Raw genomic sequence first — 26,392 nt, forward strand, 5'->3', positions numbered from 1 at the left:
TTCTCCCATGTCCATCTTCCTGCACACTCTACCTGGGGCTGTGGTAAAAGCAGAACAGGAATTAATTGTAGCAGTACAGACAGCAACACAAAAACCAGCCATGAAGAACAGGCTATGTTTTCAATGACAGAATTCCACCCCACCTACACTCAAACCCTTTGGCGCTTGGGAATGTGCTAGTGTCTTGGGTTTTTTCTTCCCCCACAGGCTCCAGGACTCATTTCAAGCTACTCCTTTGGAGAAAAGGGGAGAGAATGATTCAGTTTCTGGCCTTCGAGAACCTAGCTAAAAAGATGACTGTTGACTGCTTCTTGGTCTGGTGACAGTGGTGGGCATCTCTGACTAACGAAGCATGTCCTACCATGCACCAGAAGAGCTACAACCTCAAACAGGGAATGGTATCAGTGGAGCTTTTCTCCTCTGACATTTCTTTCTGTGTGTATCTTATCCACAGAGCCAGAGAGCAAACTAACAAATGAAGGCCAGAGGAGGCCATGGAGATCTGCAAGTGCTGAAGTAGCTCTGCTCTGGAGCCAGGCTGAGAGAGCTGGGCTGGGTCAGCCTGGACAAGAGAAGGCTCCTGAAGGGGAGACCTTAGAGCAGCTCCAGTGCCTAAAGGGGCTGCAGGAAACCTGGAGAGGGGCTTGGGACAAGGGCCTGTAGGGACAGGCCAAGGGGAATGGCTTGAACCTGCCAGAGGGGAGACTGAGATGAGCTCTTAGGCAGAAGCTCTTCCCTGTGAGGGTGCTGAGGCGCTGGCACAGGGTGCCCAGAGAAGCTGTGGCTGCCCCATCCCTGGCAGTGTTCAAGGCCAGGTTGGACACAGGGGCTTGGAGCAAGCTGCTCTAGTGGAAGGTGTCCCTGTTCGTGGCAGGGGTTGGAACTGGTTGAGTTTAAGGTCCCTTCCAACACAAACCAGACTGGGGTTCTGTGAAGAAAGTTAGGGTTAGCGGTGGGAGTACCTGCTCAACTATAATGGAGCCAAACACTCATTGATCAGTTCTTAAAGGAGAGTTTAAAAATACAAGATGCCAAGCTTAAAAATACGCCTTTTTTTGGGAAATAAAAAAACCAAAACTAAAACCCAAAGTCAGATTTTAAAGTGAATCTAAAAGACAACACTCAACTATCTTTAAGAAAAGTAAACCTTTGCAATGCACCACATACAGAGTTTTCTAACCAGCAAGAGCCAGTGGGGTGGTGTAAACTGCAGTGTTTCCTGAAAGAGCTTCAATGGCTTTTGGTTTGGTTTCCACCCTGTAGGCAGAGACACTTGAAAGGCAGCACAGTGCCTTCACGCTGCAGAGCCTGAGGTTAGTTCCTCTCCTGTGTTACTCAGGGAGACCTCAGCGTGAGGCTGGTGTGGGCACAGTGGGCAGGGGCAGCTCCATGGAGGGGGTCTCAGTCACTTCAGCTGGACTCGGCTTCCGAAGCTCCAGTTTCTCAGTGAGTTGGTTGTAAAGCTCCTTCACAGCTTCCCCACTCTGCAGAATGAGAATTAGGAGGAACAAATAGAAGAGATGTACTTCATTCTTCATCAGGAACTGTAGCGATGGGACAAGAGGTGATGGGTTCAAACTGAAACATGGGAAGTTCAGGTTAGATCTAAGGAAGAAGCTCTTCCTTGTGAGGGTGCTGAGGCGCTGGCACAGGGTGCCCAGGGAAGCTGTGGCTGCCCCATCCCTGGTAGTGTTCAAGGCCAGGTTAGACAGAGCCTAGGGCAACATGGTCTAGTGTGAGGTGTCCCTGCCCATCGCAGGGGGTTGGAGATGGTGATCTTAAGGCCCTTTCCAACGCAAACCATTCTGTGATTCTACAATTTTAGTCACTACTAACTAGAACACTAAGCATGCAATTACCCTGTGTGTTTTAACAAAAAGCAACAGAGAAAGAGGAAGTTCCAAGCTAATTAACACACAACTTGGTACACTTGGAAAGCAGAGCACATGTTTCATTAAGCAATGTCTGGAAAGGAAGCTGCTTTCATTTGCTATTAATTTTCCCTTTCTCCTGCTTCCTTTCTTACCTGCTTGGTGGGTTCCAAAGCCTTCTGGAGAGACTCTAACTTGGGAGGTGCCACTTTGTGATGCAGATGAAGCAGCAGCCTTAGCAGATGTCTGTGTACATTCTCCTTTCTGCAAAAAGCAATTTAAAGCAGAGGAGCTGATATCAACAAACACCATCTTGAGAACAACAAAGCTACAGCAACAGCACCAGAATAATTCACACCCCCCCAGACTGTTGTAATTTTTCCAGACACCTGAGAATTGTAGCCTGTGTGCTACAAAGTACTAAGCCTGTCTTAGACTTTCAAGGAATTCAGGTAATTCTTCAACACGAGTGAACTGGAGCACCCATGAGGAAGGAGGGGGAGATATTAAGCACAGCATGTAGCAGCAGCTGGTCTCTGCTGGACAGGCCACATCGCACATGCAAAAGGATGTTCGTGTCTCAGTGTGTGTGGAAGGGGTGGCAGCAGCATGTGCTGCTGTGCCTGAACAACAGCTCTGGTCACTTTGGGAAAGCCTCCTGGGGGGGTTGGATCTGGGCTGCAGGTCTCCAGCTGAACGACTGAATTAACAGATACAAACAGATCATCTGTATGCAAAGAGCTAAGTTGGCTCTTCATCTTCAGAGCTACTGCGAAGCAACTGCAATTTAGGAATAATGTATTACAGTTTAGGTAATAATTCATAACCTGAATTAATCTATGGGACATCCACAGCTTCTCTGGGCAATCTGTGCCACTTCCCAATTTTGCTGATAAAAACTTGGTCACAAAATATAAGCCTTTCCTTAAAGAAGAACAGCATTAGGGTAACATTTCCACTGTATGTGAAGAGTTTGCTGAACCAGAACTATAGTTCAAAGCAGTACAACCTGTCACAAGTATCCTGCAAACTCACTTCCCTCACTTTCCCCTGAGGAAAATCCAACTTACTTTGAGCAGGCAGTGAGAAAGAAGTTGTCAAAGAGACTGGTGCAGAACTCTTCAAGTGCAAACTCCTCACCCAGCAGCGTGAGGTTTCCAGTAAGCAGATGCAGAAAGATATCACCAAAGGCCAAGTCACTGAATGTCTCAACTGTACAACATGAAAAGGAAACAGACTGAGACACAGGTGCCAAAACCTGGCTATAGAGCAGATGTTCTGCTGAAAACGTTGCAGTGAGATTCCCTTTTCAAACATGTAGCCCAGGCAGCTGGCTTTGACCTTTCAGACATAAAAGATTAGGAACAGAGAGGTGAGAATACATAGAAAGCCCGTGTCTTTACCAAGGCTGAAGTCTTGCTCCTGCCAATATCACAAAGTCCCCTGCTACACTTCTCCAGCATTCGCTGCTCATGGCCACATCCATCTCCCTGCACTCCTCAGATCCCACGAGGAGCAGATGCAAACCACCCATGTAAATGAGCTGACAGTGCAGCAAAGGGTTCAAAGGACGCCAGAGGCAGGGTGAGGGGTGGGAAAGGAACTCCCATTGCCACTACTCGGAGCTGCAGTTGCTAAGATTGCCTCTGAGCTCTCATGCAACTTACCCCAGAGAAGTCAGTGGAGGTAATCACAGGAAAAAAAATAAGGCTGTGTTCAGTCCCGTTTTGGGACAGGCTTTTTTACCATACAAAGCCAAGTTCCAGGATTCTGGCCACCTGGAATTACTAGGAGCACCAGCAGAATTAAGCCTCCTGCTCTTTTATCATTCTGATTTATTCCAGGCAGTTCTCAACTCATCTCATTGTTAATACAGTTTTTGATCTAAGGAACTACTGACCATCAGCCACTGCCCCTAAGTTCTCATATCAGCAGAGAAGTATCCTAATTGCAGACAAAAAAAGACCAACCACTTCTGCAGCGCCCTACAACTAAGTCACCAAAAGAGCCAAAGGCAGAACACTATGTCTGAAATCACTTTCATTCCAGGCTTGCTTGCCTCCTGCGTGTCCAGGCAAACTGCTACAGAAAATGAGACAAAAAAACTTACCTAGTGCTGGCAGTAGCCTAAGGAAAGCATTCTTGTTCCTCTGTTTAGTGATGTGAAGGACGTAATACAGCCCAATCTCACAAGCTATTCTGTTCTCTTGCAAGAATCTGTTATGGCAGAAGGAAAGTTTTTCAATGAATAAAGCTAAAATAAATTATATATTCTTTTAAGAGGGTTTAAAATACAGCAGCAAGCAGTTACAGCAGTGGCCAACCTCAAACCCACTGAAGAGCAGCTACTCAGTGACTGAGCAGATGATGATCACTGTGTTCACTATCATGGTCCAGAAAAATTTACCATTCAACAAACACAGCAGTCTTGCAATCAAACAGTTGGATTTGATTGTCAGCATTTAAAATAGTATTTATGATCAAAGTGCTCTTCAAAATGGGTTCCAGAAGAAGCCCAAATGCTCAAAAATCATATAAAGCCCAATATTGTTTTGTTATTACAAAATCAGGTCGAACATCAGCACTGTCATAGCAGAGAATACAACTCTGAGGATACAATTCCAGATTCTGGCATGCTGATAAGAATTGTACTGGAAATTAGTGCAAGATCTGAATATCAGAGAGCACACAAAGGTTTTCTTTATCTTTTTGAGGCCCCTGGAGTGACAGGTTATCAACAGAGAATGAGTGTGTGACAAAAACGCCAACTTCACAATTTACAACAGCCCTCTTCAGAACCAAGCACAGGCACTCGTCCAGCTGCACCCAAGTATCACTCACTCCTTGTTCACTGCTTGGGAAACTACACAAGCAGTGTATTTGGAAGCAGTAACACCAAATACTTCCATATTCAACCTGCCAAAAGAATGGTTATTACAAGAAATATTACTTTATGTAGATTTTACTTAAGGAATCATAATGGAAACCTGTTTAGCTAAAGGAGAAGTTCAGGTTTGATTAACTGGCACTAAATCTTACCCCAAGGAAGTCTTCACTTTACCACACAGAGTATCTTCCCCTGTCTGTTGGCTGGCTCCTTGCTGCTTTGCTTTGGTAACAACACTCTATGTAACAACACAAAGTCAGTAAGGCAGGTTACATACTTGGTGAAAGCTTCAGGGATGGTGCTGGGGTAGGGAGTTGGTCCCTTCTCCTCTGAGGGCAGTTTCTGATCTACGTTGTACATCTGGTCATCCACCACAAAGGACATCAGCATAGGCAAGAACCTGGTGATCAACTCAACTTCCTTGGAGGGATGGAAGAAGAGAGGGCAAAGAACAATGCTTTCCATAAGTCACCTCATGCCACCTAATGGTCCCAGAGTGCTGCAGCAGACAGTGAGGCACCCGCATGAGCCCCATCCTACACTTGGGAAAACAAGCTTCCATTTTCCAGTTCTAGTCAAAATTCTTAAGCAATTCATTTCCACATGTTCCATTGGTAATTTGGAAAACTACTTCAGCTCATCTATAGAAATACTCCCGCTCAAATCTTTTCTCTTGACAATTACTTAGCATTTCTTCTGTGAGACCTTTCCCAAAGCTGCTGCAAGCACTGCATGTTAAGGATTATACCAACCGCTTTCATCAACAATAGCAAATCATTTTGTTCATTCCCTAAGCTGACAGGGATCAGTGCACAGCTAGAAGAGCAACAATAAAGAGCAGCTCCTCACACAAGGTGGATCAGCCTATGTTGTATGATATTCACAGAATGGGAAGTTACAGCTTGTGACAATAACAGATAAACCAGATTTTAAATACAGATTTAGAGATTCCCTTCAGGAAAAGCTTCACAGCTCCTTTCTAAGAGATTCATGAGAGCACCTCTGCAAGTCAAGTCAGTCACCCTCAGTGTTACAATCTCAGTACGAATGCACACCCTGTGGTAAATTTAAACATGCGGTCAACCTGTAGTATATATTTTGGAGCCTTCAAATGCCCCTCTTGGTAGATATTTGCTGCTTTATAGTACAGAACAGAAACAGCAAATTTCTCTTGAGAAACAGCCCTGCTGTGCAGCTTCCTGCCACCAGCTGAACATACCAGTTCCCAAACTACACCAGAGCTGCCCTTTGGAAAAGTATTCCTAAAGCAGGAAAGACTGTAGCTAAATGTGGCACTACACAACATTGCTGTAAGATAGCCGGAAGGGAACAACTTCTTCATCTCAATGAAAAGCTGTTACACTGCTTCCAGTTTCAGACCAGCCTCTGAAATCCCTCTTCCCTCATCCAAGGTGTGTTTTACAAATGCATCAGTTGTGTAGTGATGTATCCAGGAATAACATTCTGTACCCAGTTGTGTTGCCAGGATCAATGAGCACCCAGTGCAGAACCTAACATAGGTACAGTCTGATTTAAAACAGCAGGGCCAGGCATTCATGTAAAGAAAAAAGCAGGTAAATCAAGCTAAATTAAGCAGGCAAGTAAGCTTACAGTGTGCCTGCTTCGGCTGCTGTTGTCACCACTTACATGGTTTGTTTAAGGAAGCTGTGACAAGAGGTATGTTAAATCAGGGAGGCAATAAAATAATGATCAAGTCTAAATTTGTTTCATTAAATGTGTTGAATTCTACATATCAAAATGACTCACCATTTTTGGTTCCTTGAAGACTTGACTGTCAATCATATCCCAGGCCCCCTGGCCCAAAGACAGCATCCTGAGGAGCAGCAGCATATCTGGGCTTTCCTTGGATTTTTAAGGGGAGCAGAAAAACAGCTGTTTTGATCTTCCACAAGTTGCACATACAGATATTGATTTGGAAGTGGTGCTTTACATTCAAAGCTCTCCAAGACTGCTAAGAGCATTCAGTTCTCCCATTTATTGACAACTGATTCCTCAAATAGGACTCAAATAACAGACACACCTGATGGTTTGTGGGTTTTAGTAACATTCGAGAATGCACCAAGAAGTATGCAGCCAATCTGACCTTATTTTTAAAGGTGTAAAGCCAAATCAGTACCCTGAAATATAATGTGTGACAGGACAAATCAAGTCATCTCAGCAGAAGTAAGGAGGAGAAAGTGTAAGGAGGACAATGGGGTTTCAGCTATATTGTGCCCTGAAACCAAAACAATTTTCAATCTTACACTGGAAGTTATTAAATCCAACAATCAAATTTAACTCAGGGATAAACCCAGCAAATGCCTTACACTGTTTAGACACCTGTAAGGTTACACTCCTTTCGCCATTAGCTTAATTTAAGCACCTCCTGCAGTGACTGCTTGCAGGAAGTGTATTATACCAGAGCCAACAGACCAGAACAGTGTAAACTAATCCTCTGTATTTACCATGGTGAGGACAAAAGGCTGCTGCTATTAGGCAAACTGATGGAAGGACAAAGCAGGAAGGCACCTATTCTACGTGTGCATAGCTCTTAGGATAGAATGAGCTGTGCAAAGAATTCATAGTCATTTTAGAGAGCTCCAAAACGCCTGTCTCCAAACAGTGCTCCTGCAGAGCTCTGCGATACGTACCGCAGATGGAGAGGGAGCATCTTGTTTCCCTTATCTCAGTTTACACGTGCATTTGAGAACTTAAATGTACTCTACAGCACCAGTTCTGTGTTTATGGATGCTATTCAGTTAAAACTACAGTTCAGATTAGGTACACAAGCTGCAACACTCACCCTGGGTAAGGTGTCCTGCCCAACCAGGTCTTGCACGTGCCTTATGGTACTCAAGGCTAAGGTGTTAACGGCAAAGGGATCACACAGGATCATTGATAAGTCCCTGAGAAGAAGTAAAAATCAAATACGTGTCATGCAAAACAAAGAACCCAACCATACAGTTCCATACCCAGCTGTAGATACCAGCTCCCTGAACGTGTGTTTCACTAAATTAAGATATTTGAGCCCACTCTTTGTTGCCATCCTGTCAACTATCAGATGTTACATCAAAGTAGTGTGTGTATGTGTGTGAGTGTGTGAGTGTGTGAGCGTTAGGCAGGTAAAGGGCAAGAACTGTAACAATACCCTTACTATGATAACGTAAAACCTGAGTTTCTCTCTTTTGTTACCTACAGGTGTCCACCTGATGAACCTTCTCCTGCCTTGTAAAAACACCATTACTGTTATTTCTTCAACTTGAATGTTATCTGAAAACAATTACTACAAGTCTTCTGCACTGAAATCACACAGATCTCCCACAGTCAGTTACCACAGGCCACAGGGGAGACTCAAGAGTGGTAACTTAATATGAGCTGTGTTGCCAGAATGTGCTTGGCTATGCATTAATGCTTGTGGGTGTACTGGATATGACTGCACAGAAGAGCAACCAGCTGTCAGTGAGGTCTGGGGAAGAATTAACAACTGCAATACCTGCCAGATGCTGTGACTGACAGGCTACTTATTCAGTTTCTCAATAAACAGCCCAAGCACCTTACCCCAACACTTGTTCTTGTCCTTTCTTCACCCCATCCAGAAATCCCTGCAATTCCCGAGCTCTCTTGTTGTCTACAAACTTCTCTCGAATGCAAGCATCAAGGCACCAGGTGAACTGTTAGAGAAACAGAGAAAGCTTTATGAAGCACAGCCTCTCATGAAACCAGCAGTAACATACACCATGTCAGACAAATCTGGCTCAGAATGACTGAGGCCACCAACACAGGAGGGATGTGGAGCTGTTGAGGTGAGTCCAGAGGAGGCCAAGGAGATGCTGTGAGGGTTGGAGCAGCTCTGCTCTGGAGCCAGGCTGAGAGAGCTGGGCTGTGTCAGCTTGGAGAAGAGAAGGCTCCTGAAAGGGAGACCTGAGAGCAGCTCCAGTGCCTAAAGGGGCTGCAGGAAACCTGGAGAGGGGCTTGGGACAAGGGCCTGTAGGGACAGGCCAAGGGGAATGGCTTTAACCTGCCAGAGGGGAGACTGAGATGAGCTCTTAGGCAGAAGCTCTTCCCTGTGAGGGTGCTGAGGCGGTGGCACAGGGTGCCCAGAGAAGCTGTGGCTGCCCCATCCCTGGCAGTGTTCAAGGCCAGGTTGGACACAGGGGCTTGGAGCAAGCTGCTCTAGTGGAAGGTGTCCCTGCCCGTGGCAGGGGGCTGGAACTGGATGAGCTTTAAGGTACCCTCCAACACAAATCAGTCTGGGATTCTATGACCTCCAAATATGTGGCATTAATATACTTTAATAATACACTTAGGTACGGTACCAAGCTGGTCACAAATACTGGAGGTCAGAAATACAAACCCCAAAAAGAGGACAGAGCAATGTCAAAGGCAGGCATTCCCTGGCAATCAAGGAGCAGGCATGTATAAAATACACCACTGCCCAGGCCACTGGATCAATGTGGATTTACACAAGCAGGAGACCAAGAAAGAAGCAGCAGCACTTAGCAATAACAGCAGGGATATTTTAGCTACTGCAATACCACTCCCACCTTCTAAGTAGGGGATACTAACAGTGGAGGTGCTTCTGCTTTAGAGCTGTACTATCAAAATGGAAAAAGATAGTCAAACATATTATTTGACTCAAAATTAAGGGCTTTTTCCCCCCTTTCAGAAAACAATATGTATTTTACAGTAAAACAGAAAACAATATATATATGACAGTATTTTCCCGTAACAATTCAGCAAGAACAATTTGTTGAATTTGCTGCAATGCTTTCAGCAGGCTCCCTGCCCTTGCAGCAGTCACTGCATGTTGCAGTGGCAAAATGAGATTGATAAAAATGATCTGTAGCTTGAATAAGAACTTTCCTTTTCTAGCCAGTCACTGCCAGCATACTGATTTTGGGAGTCTTGATCAGAAGACATTAAAAAGCATGCAGTAACATTTATCATCACTCTAGGATATAATCTCTGTAAGCAGAACACACATAAACCAACAATTTTACCCGAATGAAAAGGCCTTGTTCTAGATCAGAGTGATGTTAACTATGGACAAAGACTGTAACAAGATCCTGGTGTGACACTAACACAGCTGTTACCTCCTAACATTTTAATATTTTCTTATAATTCAAGATCCAAAGTACTTAATGTTACACACAAGTTTACTAACAGATGGAGTGCATCACACCCAGCAAAGCAGGGAAGGAAGCAAGATTTGATTAAGAACCTGGCTAATGCTTTCGATCACTTTTTGCAGCATCTCCATAGGTTAGATTAGGCTTTGTTCTTACCACTGCACAAGTACCTTAAACTTGAATGATTTATGGGTTATGAAACAAAAGCAAGGTGCTGGTTAACCATGATGAGATTTTCACCTGAAGTTCCAAGGAATATAAGATGACTTTTGCATTCAAGGTCTGAGCTCTCTTCACAGAGAGGAGTCACCTTCTCTGGGCTGAAGTCCTGCAGGGCAGCAGGTATGGGTGAAACAGAATTCTCCAGTAATACTCTCATGTGTCCCACATGATTAATACCTTATGACAGGGGTCAACAGTGCAGATTTCACTGATTTCCAGGTCATGCAGTGACATGAGGAGCTCTGCCCGTAGTGTGCAGTAATGAATATTCCTTGTGCGGAGGAACAGGGTTCTCAGAAACTGCAACACCATGTCATAGAGCTTCACGTTCTTCCCAATCATCTGGGTCAGCTTCTGAACCACCTAAACAAAGCAGAAAAAACGCACACTCAGTACCAAGAGATGCTGTTATTTCACACACACACAATGTGAATTCATTCTTTTATCTGATTTATTGAGATTGAACCATCTGCACTGAGAGTTCCTGGAAAGGAACTATTTATACCAAGATTTCCAAGAGCATTTGTTCAAGAGATATTCACTAAATCTTTCATAGCCATAATGAAATAGCGAATGCCCAGAAAAGGTTCTCTGATGACAGGAAATTGAAGCATTTGTAGAATAAGGTGCTCAGCTATGTGAAAGAAGCAGTACCTGTTATTGATGAATCACAGAAACAGCTGATCGCTTCTTTTAGCAGATCCAACTCACTCTCTTGGAAAACTACTCACTGGTTTTATATGCTAGAGTTTCCATAGCAATTATCGAGCTGAATCAGGGTGACAATCACCAGAGCTACAGGTACAGAGGAGCAGCCCCTGCCCTTCCTGTGGCTGAGTGTTGGATCAGCTCAGCCACCTCCTGTAATCCCATTCAAAGAGCAACCTCCCTGAATGCCAGCTTAGCTACAACTTGCAATGTCCCTTTCCATTTGTGCAAAATAAATTAATAACTAAAGTTTTTCTTGGCCTATGTCTTCAAGAAAAGCAATTTAACATACTCAAAATGATTTGATAGAGATCCTCAGCCTTTAAAACAGCTGAGACGTATTAAAGCCAAACTGAGCAATAAAGGAAATTTGGCCTTTCCTGTTTTTTAAAGCACATAAACAGCTCAGAACATTAATGAGTTATTGCTCAGCACTGAGTAACCATTAAAGTAATTCCTGCGCCTTTCATCAAGAGATGTAGGAAGAATCAGCCTCATATTTCCGGCAAATACTTTTTCTAGTTAAACAGGTTCAGTAGCAAAGTTGGGTGGGTGAAATGGACACCGTTATTTGCTGAGGTGGACTGAAAGCTGGTGAATTCCACTCACAAGCCTGTTGACAGCAGTTTCCTTGCCCTTACCTCTCCTTGACGCCTTGTTTTGGGAGATGAACTGAAGAAATTGTGCAAGACAGAAATGTCACTGCTGAAGAGAACGTTCTCCTTCTCCAGGATGTATTGCTTCAGCAGTGGAGAAACCTCATCACCAAACAGAGCCTGGTTGTCCTGCCAAATCTGGCGCTTCACCTCCACTGCACATGCTTTATACAAGTCCTTATCAGCCATTACCAACTTCAGCTTCTTTTCAGGGACCTGCAATCAACAGAACAGTTACCAAGTGCAGAGCAGCTCACCTGCCTGACTGTGCAAGGAGTAAGGAACTGACTGCAGAGGACATCTAAGTCATAATCTGGTAATCTGCACAAAAATGCAATTTAACACCAGGCAGTATGAGACTCATCTTTCGCCTCACCTACCCCTGTGAAAGCCAGTCCTCAGACACTTAACTTCTTCAACAACAAAGTGACATTCCAAGCTTTTCTTTACTTCTTTCAAAGAGGACAAAAAACTTCCTTTAAACCTCTGATGCTGAGATCTGGGATGATGTTTCAGTAACTTACAAAAGTTCTAGTAGCAGTTTTGAAGCCATTACCTTAAGTACAACATGATGCTCTTTATAAGGCTACTCTGAGATTTTATTCACAGATCCGAATGTCACTCCTGTCTACCTCTAGTTGCGGTCTTCAAATCTTATTTTTCAGTTGTCATTAAATCAGCTGTGGAAACCTCCACATATCAGGGAACTTGACAACGTTTAGGAAGCTGCATATATTGAATAAAACAGGGAAACAGCCTCATCTAACTGCAAAAATGTAAAATGCTTTACGAATTACTCTAAGTTATTACCGGATACAAGAATGCAGTAAATCTTCAGTCAGTTCCTAACGCTGAATGACAAACTTGCATTTGTCTGCAGATGGAGCACGCAGCCCATCCAACAGCACAGCTAAGAGAAGCTGCACAACAGAGATGGCTTTACCTTGGGCAAGTGCTTCATGACACACATTACCACAGGCTGGATGGAAGGCATCTTGACCAGGGAAAAGCTCTTCTCTAGGAGATCTTCCAGCTTTTTGTATCTGAAAACACATAAGAGCAAGAGACTAAGTGTCAAAGTGGCTCATCTCAAAGCCACCAGAACTCGATCCCCGAGGAATGCAGCCCTTGCAGAAGTCACTCATCCACTCTAACTCGTGTTCACACAGACCTCCCAGCTCACTCCACACAACCAGCAAGACCGAACAAACCTCTCCTCGACCTTCCCTTCCAAGGCGATGGCAGAGACCCTCTCCAGCAGCTTCTCCCTCAGCTCATCGAAAACCGACTGGTGGAACTCCAGCCGGGGGGTGCCGTGCAGGTCCAGGAAGGGCAGCGCCGACTGCAGCGAGGGCAGCAGCACCCCATTCTCTGTCTGCCAACACAAATACCATAAGAAAGGACAAACCCCACAGAGCAGAGCCCTCCTCGGGCCCTCCCGCTTTCCCACCACCCCGCAGCGCCGGCCCTGCCGCTCGTGCATCTTGTCCCACCGCACCTGGAACTGCTCGATGGCCTTCAGCGGCTCCGTGCAGTTTGTGAGCGTCTCCTTCAGGTCCTCGCCGTTGGCCACCCCCAGCTCCTGCAGCCCCGCGTACATGGCGGCTGCCGGACCCCCCGGGCCCGCTCCCACAGCGCCGCGGTCCGACCCACAGCGGGTCCCCCGGCGGAGCGCGGTCCGGCGCTGCGCCCCGCCCCGCGGAACCCGCTCCCGCACACAAAGGTTCCGCCACACAAAGGCTCCGCCGGTGCTGCCTCGGGGTACCCGCCCCGCCGCCAGCACCGGGGAGCCCCGGGGCACGCTGCTCCGGCAGCAGCGTTAGAGCAGCGCGGCCGGGGTTCCAGCGGGCCGAGGGGAATCCCTCCCTGCGAGGCAGCCGCAGCTTCTGGCTGATCCCTGGCAAGCAGTGATGGAAAGGGGAAATGCAACCAAAGCCGGCCTCATAAAGGAGAAGTGGCCTTTAGCGGTTCATGGTTTGAGATTTGCAAGCTCGTACTTTCGGGATAGCTGGTACAGAGTGAGGAAACAAATCTTAATGTGTCCTTCACAAGGGCTGCGGCCAGGTGCCAGGGTTGTATTAAGCTGCATCAGTCCAACCCATTGCAGAAGTCCCCTTGGCATCTTCCCACCAAATCTAGTGGCAAACCAATAGTGGCAACTAATATCTAGGCAAATCTAATGGATTTAGAGCCTCCCCACACACCCAAACCATTTGAAGGTTGGGCTGCTGTTGACAGACCCCTGTAAACCTGGATATCCAAGCAGAAAAGATGCTCTCCACTACTGCCATCCATGAGCTGCTGCAATGCCCTTCAGTCCCACATTTCCCTTCTCTGTGTCCCAGCTGCCAAAGCAGCCCTTGCATGGTTTAAGGTGCATGGGAGTGGGTTCTATGGGAGCAAAGCAGGACTGGCCAGACCACAGCAGCATCTGGCAGCTCCTCAGTGGCTGCTGGACATCCTTTGGTTGTGATGATAAATCACGATATTGTACAAACTGTTGTGAGCAGCCCATGGGCATGAGCAATCAGCCAACAGCTCCACACAACCCATGTGCAGCATTCCGTCGAGGCAGGAGGACACCTGGGGCACCATTTCATTTGCAAGACTGCAGCAAGATGAGCTGCTGCACAAATCCTTCCCACCACAGCACTTGAAAGCCTGCCTGTCCTCACGGGCAAATGGGAAAGCAGGGGCATGAGGATTGTCAGCACTCTGGAGATTTAATCCCAGTGCCCTTTGCAAAGCAGAGCATTGTCAGCCCAAGTGCAGGCAAAACAAAGAATCCAGCCTGGTTTGTGTTGGAAGGGACCTTAAAGCTCATCCAGTTCCAGCCCCTACCACGGGCAGGGACACCTTCCACTGGAGCAGCTTGCTCCAAGCCCCTGTGTCCAACCTGGCCTTGAACACTGCCAGGGATGGGGCAGCCACAGCTTCTCTGGGCACCCTGTGCCAGCGCCTCAGCACCCTCATCAACCCATAAATCTTCCTTATGTGCAATCTAAACCTGTCCTCTTTTAGTTTAAGACCATTCTCCCTTGTCCTGTCACATCTGTAGATGCATTCTAGTTGCTGACCAGCAAAATCAGAACTGGAGTCTAAAGTCTGCATGAAGAGGAGAGAATTCGGGCACTTTGCTTAAAACAACCCTAAGATGGAGAAGTGCATCTCCAAATACCCCTGCAAGGCCAATAAGGAGTTCTGCAAACAGAGGCCTGGCTGGTGAACTCCTCTGGGGGGATGAGATGGCCTTGCCAATAAATGGCCCAGCTCACACACACTAAAGCTTTTCTTTGAGGAGTTGCACTTTTATTCCTAGACCCAGTCCCTGGGAACCAGATGGGGACAGCCTGAAAGGAGCCCATCCCCTGGGAACAACACATTTTTCTTCAGGAATTCTGGATCTGGGGACACGTCTCTGTGGCACCAGAAAGGAGAAAGCAGGCATATGCTTTGTAAAGTCTGGGGGTTGGTTATCCTTCATGGGGAGGCTGTGGAAGGGGTGTACAGACACCTATGCAGACACTGACCTCCTGGAGGCAAAGTTCCAAGCACCCCTGCTGTCTCCTACCCACAGCAAAGGCCAAACCAGCCAGAGTGTCCTGTAGGTATAAACCTAAATGTGCAGGGGTTTTCCTGTCCGAAGTGCCACCTGATATGAGGCAGGATCAGCCTGCAGGAACTGTGCTCTGGCCCAACCCAGTGCACACATGCTTGTGGAGAAGCGCCCCAGGTTCACCCTGGAGCCCTCAGACATAAGTAAACCCAGCATAAGGAGTTTCCCCACTTCTAATTTTGACAGCTAGCAGTGCCAGGAGCAGAATACCAAACACATGAGTTCTGCCTGCTGTCTGCTCATCACACAGCTGAGTTAACCCCACAGGTCTGTTTACCTCAACCCCATCGCCCGGGGCAGTTTCGAGGTTGCACTGATGCCTTTGCACTGGAACAGGCACGAAGCCATCACTGTATTTACTGTGTGGAGGGATGGAAGGAGAACTGCTTGAGTCATCGCTCCCTGTGGTCCCTGTGGCTTGGGGCTGGGCTGAACCCAGAGCCTGGCCCCAGCTCCGCCTTTCTCCTCTTTTAAAGGTTGTGGAAGCGGCTGCTGTCAGTTCACTGCTCCACTGCTTCCTCTCGTGTCTCTCTGTAAGGAGAAAGCGCTTCATGTCTTGGCGTGAACTGCTTCCCCCCTGGCTGGTGATCGTGGCGGGACTGACAGGCATTGTGCTGCTCTGCGTCTCCACTAAAGATGTGCCCTACACTCCTCTCAGGACCAAGGTAAGAGCGTCACCTAAGGGGTGGCCAAGCTGGGGTCAAGTGGGACAATAAGCAGAGAACCTTGTCCTTCCCTGTGGGGCCGCTTCTTAAGGAGAACCTGCTGTTTCCTTGTGCAAGCCGGGCATTTGAACTGGTGTGTTTTGTTGCTTTTTACATTCATTGCACTACTGAGTTATTCACTAGCCTGAAACAAACTGAAGAGGGGACTACAATAAGACTATGAGGACAGGTTGGCATACTTTAACATGCTGTAGCTTTTCAAAGTGAAAAAACAAACCAACCTCTTTGGCTGTACTGGGAAATACAGGCTGGATGTGGTCCATGGATCAACAGAGATGCTCACCACAGGCTGGGGAGTGGTAGCTCATGTCAGAAGCCACCCCAAGAGTCCAGAGGTGTTAGGGGAGGGAAAAAGCTAGGTCCCTCTTCAAAGTTGGTAGGAATCTGGGCCTGAACTGCTGCTTCTCTATTAAATATATGTATTATATATATTTTATATGTATATATCTATCTACATATATATATACACCTTCCATGCCTTCTCCTCTTCTGTTCTCTCCTAATTTTAACCAAAGAACCAACCTGTTCTACATGGCAGGGTCAGATCTGCGTGGTGACCAGGGGGTTAATGCCCGTCCACTCTGCCTCTTGATGCACCCGCTGCTGAGGTGGGAGCAGTGGCACCCTATGGTTTAATCAAACAGAAGTAGGTTAACCTGTGTGGTTAGAGACACTACCCCTCCTCCACACTCCTCTCAGGGACAAAACTGGATTTAAAATAAAAAACCCCAGACCCTTACTGCTGCATGCTCTGTCCTTCCCTGCGGCTGAGCTGGGGCAGAAGCGCCGTGATCCTTCCTCCTCCCTTGTGCTCCCAGCAGCCTCTCCTTTTGTGAAGGAGGAAGAACCCCAGGTTCCTCTGCCAACACCTTCCTCTTCTGCAGCAGCCGACATGTCCCTGTGAGCAATAGGAGCTGTCACTCGTGTGGGCAGATGCCAGCAGGCTCAGGCAGGGAGCTCCACTCTCCTTCCGCATTTCTGCTCCAGCTCCAGTCCCAGGCGCTGTGTTTGGTGCAGCTTGGACTCCCAAGAGAAGAGGCAGCCAGCTTGGCTCTGAGGCTGCAGCGAGGCTCTGTCTTGTGCTAAAACCCTTCTGATGGTGTCAACATCAAACCTCTTGGAAGGTTTCTCCTCCCACTCAGTCACAGCTACAACTATTTCTGTGCAAGATAACAGCTTAGACCATGTCCGCCCCAGATCTCATGAGTTTCTTCTCCATCTGTGTAAATACCCGTTTGTGGTCATGTAATAGTGGGAGGAGAGAAGGAGACCCTAGGATAGCACTAGAGCTATTTTGAGCGTGAGGACATCCAGAACAGCCACAGAGCTGCACTGCAGGGTACACCAGTGGCCTCTCACTTCCCAATCCTCACGTATAAGCTGCAGCTCAGCAAAGCTTGGTCAGCAGCAAACAGCCGAAAAGCTGGGCTGCAAAGAGACTAAGCAAGCCCTTGGCCTCCCTGCTAGGTAACAGGATGACTGTCAGTGGACAAGGTGTTGAGAAATCTCATGCTCACTGATGTTATCTTGGTCTCAGTGGGGCTGCTGCACTGGGCAGTGTATGTGCTGGATGGTCCCAGTGTGCTGCAGCTCCTGCCCATGTCACACCATCTCCACAGTGGGGCATCAAAGCAATGTGGGATTCACATTCCCCAGAGGTAGGAGCAAGCCACAGCCCTCTGATCCCTGCACAAAAGCTGTAGCAAACCAATCCAGCAGCAGGCTGAGTCCCAGAATTGGTCAAAAGGCTGGATACTGCCATCTGCCACTGGTTTAGGACCTGTTTTTCCTGAGCTCCAGGTGGCTCAGCTCAGTGGAAGCCCTCTGCCTGGTTTCGAGAACACAGCACATCACTGTAGTTCTGAAGTATTTCTGGGTGTCTCCACTCCTGCTGCTCCTCATGTATATTCAGAAATGCAGATGGTTCCCTGCATATCCACATCCTCTTCTGGCTTCACCCTTTCTTTGCATGTAAAAAGCTATCTCAGACACTGCGGTGCAGGCCCATGGGTTACCTACACAATGCTACAATAACAAACCAGCACACATTCAGTGGTGTTGATCTGGAATGTTTTGGGGGTTTTCCAGTATGGCATTGTTCTGGATGCTGGCCCTTCGCGCACCATCCTGTTCATCTACCAGTGGACCACCACCAAGGCAAATAAGACTGGGGTGATCAGGGAATGTAGCTCCTGTCCTGTGCAAGGTAAGGTGCCTGATTCATGCTTGGTGGGCTGTGGGACTTGCATGGGATTGATAGAAACACAGAGATCTGTGCATGGACAGTTACTGCAATGTCCTTGGCTCCTCTATCATCAAGGCTGTATGCTGAAACAGTGGTGATAGTGAAGCAAAAGCTGCTTATTTCCAGCATGGGTCTTCTCAACATGGGCAGATTTAGCCATACACAGCTGGACATCAGCAGCAGGTGACAGTTTCTTTAGCCTGCTGCAAGCAGGGAAGCTCACAGAGGGGATGGGGCTCATCCTCATGTCCATGTGGATCAGTGGTACAGCCAAGGTTGCTGAGCTTCTCACCTAGTGAACAGCAACAGAGACAAACCTGGCTGCAGAGTGACTCCTGGTGTTTCCTGCTTCCTCCTGACTGTACTCTGGGCTCCGGTGTGTGTAGCTGGTGTAGCTCCAGAGCAACAGAAGTACAAATACTCCAGCCTCCTATGTGGGGTTTGATAACACAAGCATGAGTTCAGTGTGGGTTTAAGTGTCACATTTTGGAGAATATTGGGGTCTTCCTCACTAGTTTGAACCAGTTTAGCCTTGCCAATGCCAGCTGATAGGGTTTCAGTAATTTAATTAATAAAATTGCAGTAATGCTTGGGGTTTCCCTTCTCTATCTCTCAATCTTGCTCTGATGTTGAAGCCTGATTATAGCAGGATGCTGGGAAATCCTGAACTCTCAGTAGCAGTATGCTGTGGGAGGGCAGCTGCACAACAAGCAGGGAAGAGGGTTTGTGCCCTTGCAAGCTGTAAGCAATACAAACCATGTATAGAAGATGCAATAAGGGCTCCCTGAAACCTTGTACATGTCCTTGCCTGCTGCCACCTTCACCAGATGGCTTAAAACCAGCAACTATAGCTCGGAGCAGTGGTTTGCAGCAGCAGCAACAAGAGGTGCAGGCAGCTCTCTCACCCACATGTTAGAATTCCTCCCTTGCCTACATCCTCTACAGCCTTGGAGTAGCTGTAGACTAGCTGCAGCTCAGCCCTACACAGGGCCCAGGAGAGCAAAGCAGGGAGTCACACAGCCAGGAAGATGATGGGCAGAGGATGGGGAAGTGAAGCTCTTTCTCGGTAGTAGTTCAAAGCCAGCATGTAAGACCCCATTGAATCTTGCTGGAAAGATGAGGCAGGGCTTGCACTCAGCTTCTGTCTGCACAGCAACAGCTTCCTCTAGAGCAGAGGTGTCTTGTGGTGACTCAGAAGCCACCTTTGTCAGCACAAGAGGAAGTGGCTGGAGGAGAGAGGTGACACATCAGCCTCAGCTCTGTCTGCATGGCAGCATGTCCTTTTGCTTATCTTTTACAGTGGCTAAAGCCACTCTCGTGACTTCAGCTGCTGAACTGCCCTGTGATTGATAAATGGTCATTTGTAGGACATCTCAGCAGCAGAGCTAGGTTTCTCTCAGTGTGATTTGGGATTTACATGCACGTGTTTCATTCCCAGTACCATATTTCAGCAGGATGGGTAGGTGGAGGAACTCCATTCCACCTGTGGCAGGTCCTGACTTTAACCATGCCCTAGGATAGCAACCTCCTGGGTAACAGCTCTCAACTTCTCCCATGCCTTTCCTTAGAAAATGCCATTTTTATCGCTGGTCCTCAGGTCTTGGAGCCTCCAACTACGCAGATTCTCCTCAGAAAGTCATGGAGAGCCTGCAGCCCTGTTTGACCTGGGCCCAGCAAGAGATCCCGGCAGAGCAGCACAGCCAAACCCCACTCTACCTGGGAGCAACCGCCAGCACAATGCCACTGAAGTGAGTGAACATTGCAAACCCATTCCCAGCCATCAGCACACGCCACGGGATCAGTCTGTGGCTGCATCTCAGCCTGCCTGCTCTGCAGTGCTCCATCCCTGGCCTCGTAGCCAGGTAAACCTTCCCCAGGTCCTGATGTACTCCAGGGGACTGTGGCTGTGTGTCCACGCTGTACCTCCAAGCAGCCATGAGGATGACAGTCTTGCTAGTGCTACCAGTCTGTGTTGTGTCCTTCACAATTGTGCTTGGGAAAACACCCATCAGTCTGGAAGTTAAAGTTTATGTGACAGCCCACCTGGGCTTGCAGGGGTGCTTCTTGTCAGCAGGCTGGGAATGGTGGTGGGGAGATCCACCTCATCATACACACTTTTGTGGATCTTGTTCTCAGTTACCTCATTCCTGGGACTTTTATCTCCTTTAGACACTGGGGAAAAGTAAAGCCTGGAGGAGACCCAGTCAGTGGGGCAAGGCCACAGGACTCCCTCAGTGGCTGAGGGTACAAAGCTTCTACGTTCTTGAATGGTGGCACAATTGCTCACACCACTCCTCTGCTGTTCTCACCCTTAGTTCCATGTGAGGGGAGAGGGAAGCAGCAGTAGGAGTGGGATTATCATTGTGTCTCTGTGCTACTACCCAAAGCAGGAGCACAGCAAAAGCCCTGCAGCTATGCCTCCACCACAGGCTGCTCCTGCAGGGTCCTGCAACAACAAATGTGCCTTCTTTTTCTTTTCTGTTTAGCCTCACCCATCCCATCCTCTCTGATGGTCTCCTTGCAGCCCTGAAGTCATCTCCTTTCAAGTTTCAGGGGGCACAAATCCTGTCCAGTCCAGAAAAAGAAGCATTCAATTGGGTTGCTGTTAACTACGTCCTGGAGAACTTCTTCAAGGTAAAGGACAATCCTGCCTGAGGAGTAGAGAACTGAGCAACTCCCATTAGCAAACTAAGTTCTTCTTATGAACTCAAAGGGCAGGAGAAAGGCAGGTTAGGCCAAGTGATTCCATATCAGCAAAGTGAAAGGCAGTTCTGATAACCAGCAGCAAGCATGCACTGGTTAGGGAATTGCTAGCAAATTCCAGCACAGCCTCCCCCAGCCAGGACAGAGCACTTCCACCCATGTAAACTGCCTGCCTGCACTGCTAACTTCAGCATCACCAAAATCAGTTCTGCAAGACTGCAGGAGATGAAACATCAGGGTTCATCTGGCAGCTGGGCCACCTTAGAACCAAGGCAGCAGTTGAAGCCCATACCTTCCCACCTGGAAACCTCCTTTCCACCACCCTCTTCTCTTTTCCCTGCTCCTACCTGCCAAGACCACTGCTTGCTGAGCCCTGTTTGCTCTCACTGGCTGTGGGGAGCTCTCGGTGCACATGGCAGTGGTTGTTCAATGGCTCCTCTGTTCCCTGCCAAGCCACCACTTCAGCATCCTTATATCCTGTGGGCAAAACAAGAAGTTAGGCTGTACTTTGCCAAAGAGCTTTCTCTCTCTGTGCACTAATGCTTGCACTGTGACTGTGACCAGATGCAGATGTCTTAAGAACTGACCTCTCTGGTTCCTTTTGGGTCAGTATGACTGGCGAGGACAGTTGGTCCCCTCTGGGAAGGGGATGGCAGGAGTCCTGTTGGTGGGAGGAACCTCAGCACTGCTCACTGCCAAGGTGGAAGAGGAGAACCAGGCACCTACAGAGGAGGTGAAGCTGCAGCTGTATGGTCAGACACACAGAGTGTACACTCATCACTGCCCCTGCCACGGCACGGCCCAGCTCCGCAGCAGGCTACTCGCTCTGCTCATTCAAGTGAGTATCAACAGAGGGTGTTTGCAGGGTTCCTGGCCACAACAGTACTAAATAAAAGTTGCACAAGGTGTAGCTTCTAACAGGCAAAATGTCAATCACTGTCTTTCATAGAGGCCATGTGCACATACTTTAAAAAAGCCCAGTGCATCGGTAGAACATACTCTCTATGCCTGAATCAATGCCCTCCAAGCAGACACACAGGCACCCATTCAGGGGTTTCCTACTTGCAGGCTCTATTTGGCTTCCTTCTTAATACGCGCGAGCACAAAACTGCTCTCCAGAGGTGCTAAGATCACCTTCACAGTGAAGAACAGCAGCACCCAGGAACCAATGGGGACCTTCCATTCAGGGTATTTCCTTTGCTGATTTGAACCCTGAAGCATCTTTAAAAGAGCACTATTTCATCTGGAAAACATACTGGTCCTTTGGTTCTTCCAAACTTTTATACTTGGCAGGAGGCAGGATCTGATGCAAAGTCAGGAATCACTTTAGTTTCCACCAAACCTGATTTTTTTTGTCAGAAATAAACTACTTGCTGCCCATCCACTTGCCCCCCTCTAAACCACACCTCTTATATGAGACCTGAATGTCCTACATAGAGGCCCACTTCACCACAGTTATATTGGGATTCCTAGAGATCCCAGATTGGTTTGTGTTGGAAGGGACCTTAAACTCATCCAGCTCCAACCCCTGCCATGGGCAGGGACACCTTCCACTAGAGCAGCTTGCTCCAAGCCCCTGTGTCCAACCTGGCCTTGAACACTGCCAGGGATGGGGCAGCCACAGCTTCTCTGGGCACCCTGTGCCAGCACCTCAGCACCCTCACAGGGAAGAGCTTCTGCCTAAGAGCTCATCTCAGTCTCCCCTCTGGCAGGTTAAAGCCATTCCCCCTTATTTCCTGATAAGAAACACTGGTTCTTGAGGGGTTGAGCCATCTGGATGGCAGACCTGAACAGCCTTTTTCTTGCAACTAGAAAGAGTACAGGATCCATTGAAACTGTATTTCTGGTCTAAGGGAGAGCAGGTAGCGCTGGAGAGCCTTCCGTAGCAGGCCCAGTCATTGCAGCTTATCCTTGACCCTGTGGGAGCTGGGAGGCTGCTGCATTGGTCTGGGTCTTCCAGTTGAGTGGCAAACATTTGCGAACGTTTGCAGCCTGTTTGCTCATTACAATATCCTGGTGTCAGAGGAAAACCATTCTTCACTCTGTCCCATTTTGTCTTCCTTTGTGAAGCCCTGGGATGCCAGCCTGTTCTCTTGCTGCCTCTTTCCTTGTTTTATTCTGCCTCTAGGATCAGAGAGGGGCTAAAACTGTATCTAATCCCTGCTGGCCCATCTCCTACTCCCAGCAAGTGCAGTGGCAATCAGTGCATGCTGGGCCTTGTGCTGTCAGTGAGGACACATCAGACATCTCTGGCCCTGAGGTCTTCAACATCACCGGCACCAGTGATCCCACCGCCTGCATGAGACTTGTGCAGAGCCTGCTCAACTCCTCCTCCTCCTGCAGCTTCTTCAAGCATTCCCTCAGCGGAGTCTTCAAGCCCCTCCAGACCAGGTTTCTGGTGAGTTCTCATCTACACTGGGGTGGGCAACTGGTGTGGAGAACCCATGCCATGGGACTAGTTTGATCATTAAGAAGTACAGTGGGAGTAGCCACACTGTGCCCTCTGCTAGCCAGGAGAGCCAGTGCTTTGGGTAATGCTGTACACGTGCCCTGCTGCCCTCTCCTCCTCACTGACACACAGCTGGTCAAATAAGGACCACATGCTTCCCACCAGTGACTGTGGCAGGGCTTTGCTCATCCATGTCTCAGCAATGCCTGCTGCGAGACAAACTCTGGGGCTCCACAGAGCCAGCAGCAGTAGGACAAGCCAGGAGTCTCATGCTGAGCAGGTCTGCTCACATGAAGTCTGTGGTGAAGCTGCAGATCTTCTGCCACTTCCTCAGCAAACATCTGGGCATGTTCCACCACAAGCATTCTTGTATCTAAGACCCTGGATCTAGTGTCCAAAGTCATTGGGTTGTTAAGCCAGGACCAGTTCCAGATCCCAGAACAAACTAAATGCATTTCAAGGGAGGAATTACAAACATTTTCTCAGCTCCCTGCTCCTGAGAGCCTGCCATGGACACAGTGCCAAGGAGCATAAGGACTAGTCTACTTATCCAGGCAGGGCACACAAGCTACAAACAGTCCTGTGTCTATCTCCAGAGATTAACAGATCTGCTTGTCCTCCTTGCACACATCAGAAACACCATAACCACCAATACAGGCACATGGAGAGGGCACCCTGGCCATGCACCCCACAGCTACTGCCACTTTCTTTCCTATAGGCACTGTATGTGATGTGAGGATGCAGAAAGCAGTGTGACCTGATCATTATTTCTGTTGCTGTTGCAGGTGATTTCTGAGGCCATGGACTTCATGAGAGAAACTGTGCCCTCTCCTGACTTGGGTCAGGCAGTCAACAAGCTTTGTGGGATGTCCGTCAAAGAGGTAACTGGAATAACTCAGTGTGCAAGGAGAGTGCAAAGCAAGAAACAGGCTGTTGTAAAACCCCACAGGGCTCAGACTGACAGAGCTTAACTGACTGGCTCCCTCAAGGAAAAACCTGGATTTTCCTGTTTGCTGGTTTATATTCACTTTGAGGAAACAGGCTCCCCTTATTTTCTTTCAAATCCCAGCTGCTGGTAACACCGGGACTGAGTTAAATGAAAAGCCACAAGTAGCTTTTGCTGCATATTAAGGAGTAAACAGGAAGGCTGTCTACTCACTCATGTACGTCACCCTGATTTTCCTGTTACCCTTCTCTCCTTGAGCACAGGGAATATCCACTCAAATGCCAGCAGCTTTCTCATTTCACCTAGATCCGTGCAGACCAAGCCAGGGAGAAGTTGCATGTTTCTCTCTCAGTTTATGGCTTAGAGGTCACACTCATTTGTGCCTACACTGACCAGCATCCACAGTAATATTCAAACTGGACAATCTCTACAGTTTGCTAATGGGGCAGCAAAGCAGCTTCTTAAAGCTTTCTCTTCTGGACAGAAGAAACAGATCTTGTTCATGTTCCTGTTGAGAGAAAGGCTGCAGCATTAGCTCAACCTAACTAGAGAGCAGATGATCATACCAAGCAGTGCACCTGCAAGGCAACTGCAGGAGACCTGCCTGCCAGCCCTGCTGCTCTTGAACTGCCTGGGCTTTAATAAGATTGGAACAAAGGCACACAGAGATGACACCAGTTCCCAGACCGCATTCCAAGAAGGTGCAGGAAACATGGTTTCAGTCTATACAGGACACAAAGCCTTCCTGCAGTCCCACAGGTGATGCCAGAGCAGGAAAGGAGAGGTTACAGCAGTGCTGAAATCCTGCTATTGAATATTTACTTTGTTTTTTTCTGCATCTTTTTTTTGGAAATGACACCAGCTGGTGAAGGAGTCCCAGACAAGCCTGGATACACTTGCAGATTACTGCCTTGTGTCTGCCTTCATCTTTCACCTCAGTACAAAGGGATACACCTTTGACTTCAATGGGTCTGTCTGGACTTCATTCCAGAAGAAGGTCAGTTACCCACAGCATGGCACTTCCAGTTACAAGGGAGGGGTGGTTTCAGCAAAGCCAACCTGTCCCCACTCCTGCAAGCCCGAACCAGCCAGGTTTCTCCAGCAAGATGCTTTTGCAAAATAAATTCATAATTGTGATAAGCAAGAAAGACAGTGACAGAGAGCTAGAGATTGCACTGTCCTCTCTGAAAAAATAGATGGGTCAAAACACTACCTGGAGCAGTATCATCTTTTAGAGCCTATACCCAACAGACACGCATTGCTCGAGTGACACTTTATGCTAAGGACAAGCTGCTGATAATATTTCCTGAGCCAAAAGATGTTGCCCTGCCTCTTTACAATCACCTTTATACCAGTGAGGCTTTATAACCAGCTTACAAGGTACAGAATTGCTTCAGGATCTGGAGCCCCTAAGAAAAGGAGGATTGGATTCAGGTCCTCCCCTTCACAAATAAAAAGAAAGCCTATTCCCAGACCCTGGCACAACAAACAGCAAAGCACAGCTCCAGTGAGCAGGGATGCAACAGTGACAGCAGTTCAGTCAGCCATGTGGCAATCATCACACTAAGGCAAGGTAAGGAGGTAGGACCAGGGCGCATCCAGGGAGCCCAGTTCTGGGAAGCCTGACGTGCAACCAGGCAACAGGGCCAGAGACAGAACTAACAACCTGAGGTCCACCTGGGAAAACCAGATAGCAAGAAGAACAGCACACACCTCCAGCCCAGCTCAGGAAAGAGGGAGCTTACCAGGTCAGAGCTTAGATGGAGCTCCCAGGCCCATGGGCAGAGGCAGGGGGGCAGAAGTGTCAGGTGAGGGTGGCTGGGGCAATGAAGGCCTATTAGTTCACTCAGGGCACCAGGAGTGGGATTGCTTTTCATTTCAAACCTAATCCTTGGATCAATCTCAAATAAAGTCTATGAGGCCTTAGGCCTGTGCGCAGAAATACAGCTGAGGTCCAGAGTGTCTCCTCTTCTCACCTCTCCTCCTTTTTCTTTCTTTCAAAAGATGGGTGATAGATCCTCTGGCTGGAGCCTGGGATACCTGCTGAGTCTGACCAACACCATCCCCCAGGACAGCCCAAGCTTCCTCAAGGGGATTGAGCCGGGGGTCTGGTCTTTGCTCCTCATCCTCTTCGTCGTGCTGCTCACTGGCTCTTTCATGCGCATCTCGTACCGAGTGATGGTGAAGGAGAACAGCTTCAGTAACAGGAACAGCAGTGTCTTTGATGACATCTGA

The 26,392-nt window shown here is 48.0% G+C and overlaps 2 protein-coding genes across 4 annotated transcripts; one reads left to right on the top strand and one right to left on the bottom strand.

Annotated features, from left to right (window-relative positions):
• Positions 1–877: 877 nt before the first annotated feature.
• Positions 878–13,153, bottom strand: NELFB (negative elongation factor complex member B). Of its 3 annotated transcripts, XR_013958117.1 has the most exons (14): positions 12,972–13,153; positions 12,685–12,848; positions 12,417–12,516; positions 11,459–11,689; positions 10,287–10,472; positions 8,317–8,429; positions 7,562–7,664; positions 6,526–6,621; positions 5,036–5,178; positions 3,982–4,088; positions 2,942–3,083; positions 2,027–2,135; positions 1,168–1,484; positions 878–928 (listed from the first exon to the last, which is right to left on the bottom strand). XR_013958117.1 is itself a non-coding variant. In XM_080630484.1 (13 exons), the coding sequence occupies exons 1-13, from the start codon at positions 13,071–13,073 to the stop codon at positions 1,347–1,349; spliced, it is 1,734 nt and encodes a 577-aa protein (XP_080486610.1). In that variant the 5' UTR covers positions 13,074–13,153; the 3' UTR covers positions 1,079–1,346. The 3 variants fall into 3 exon arrangements, 2 of the variants coding, with proteins under 2 accessions (XP_080486610.1, XP_080486611.1); XM_080630484.1 differs by lacking the exon at positions 878–928 and having other exon boundaries at positions 1,079–1,484; XM_080630485.1 differs by lacking the exon at positions 878–928 and having other exon boundaries at positions 1,446–1,578.
• A 2,487-nt stretch (positions 13,154–15,640) lies between these two features.
• On the top strand, positions 15,641–26,392 carry LOC308227665 (ectonucleoside triphosphate diphosphohydrolase 2-like; the record flags this gene model as incomplete). Its single annotated transcript, XM_080630417.1, has 9 exons — positions 15,641–15,754; positions 17,903–18,020; positions 19,657–19,807; positions 20,546–20,693; positions 21,373–21,600; positions 22,891–23,160; positions 23,997–24,092; positions 25,020–25,154; positions 26,162–26,392. The coding sequence occupies 9 exons, from the start codon at positions 15,641–15,643 to the stop codon at positions 26,390–26,392; spliced, it is 1,491 nt and encodes a 496-aa protein (XP_080486543.1).

This window comes from Psittacula echo (assembly GCF_963264785.1).
Source record: "Psittacula echo genome assembly, chromosome: 16".
Lineage (NCBI taxonomy): Eukaryota > Metazoa > Chordata > Aves > Psittaciformes > Psittacidae > Psittacula > Psittacula echo.

Coding starts and splice junctions, on each gene's coding strand:
- NELFB (XM_080630484.1), bottom strand. CDS start 13,073: ATGTACGCGGGGCTGCAGGAGCTGGGGGTGGCCAACGGCGAGGACCTG. Junction 10,473..11,458: donor AAACAAGGCGTCAAGGAGAG/GTAAGGGCAAGG, acceptor TGCTTTGTTTAG/GTGGTTCAGAAGCTGACCCA. Junction 6,622..7,561: donor GGCAGGACACCTTACCCAGG/GTGAGTGTTGCA, acceptor TAAAAATCCAAG/GAAAGCCCAGATATGCTGCT.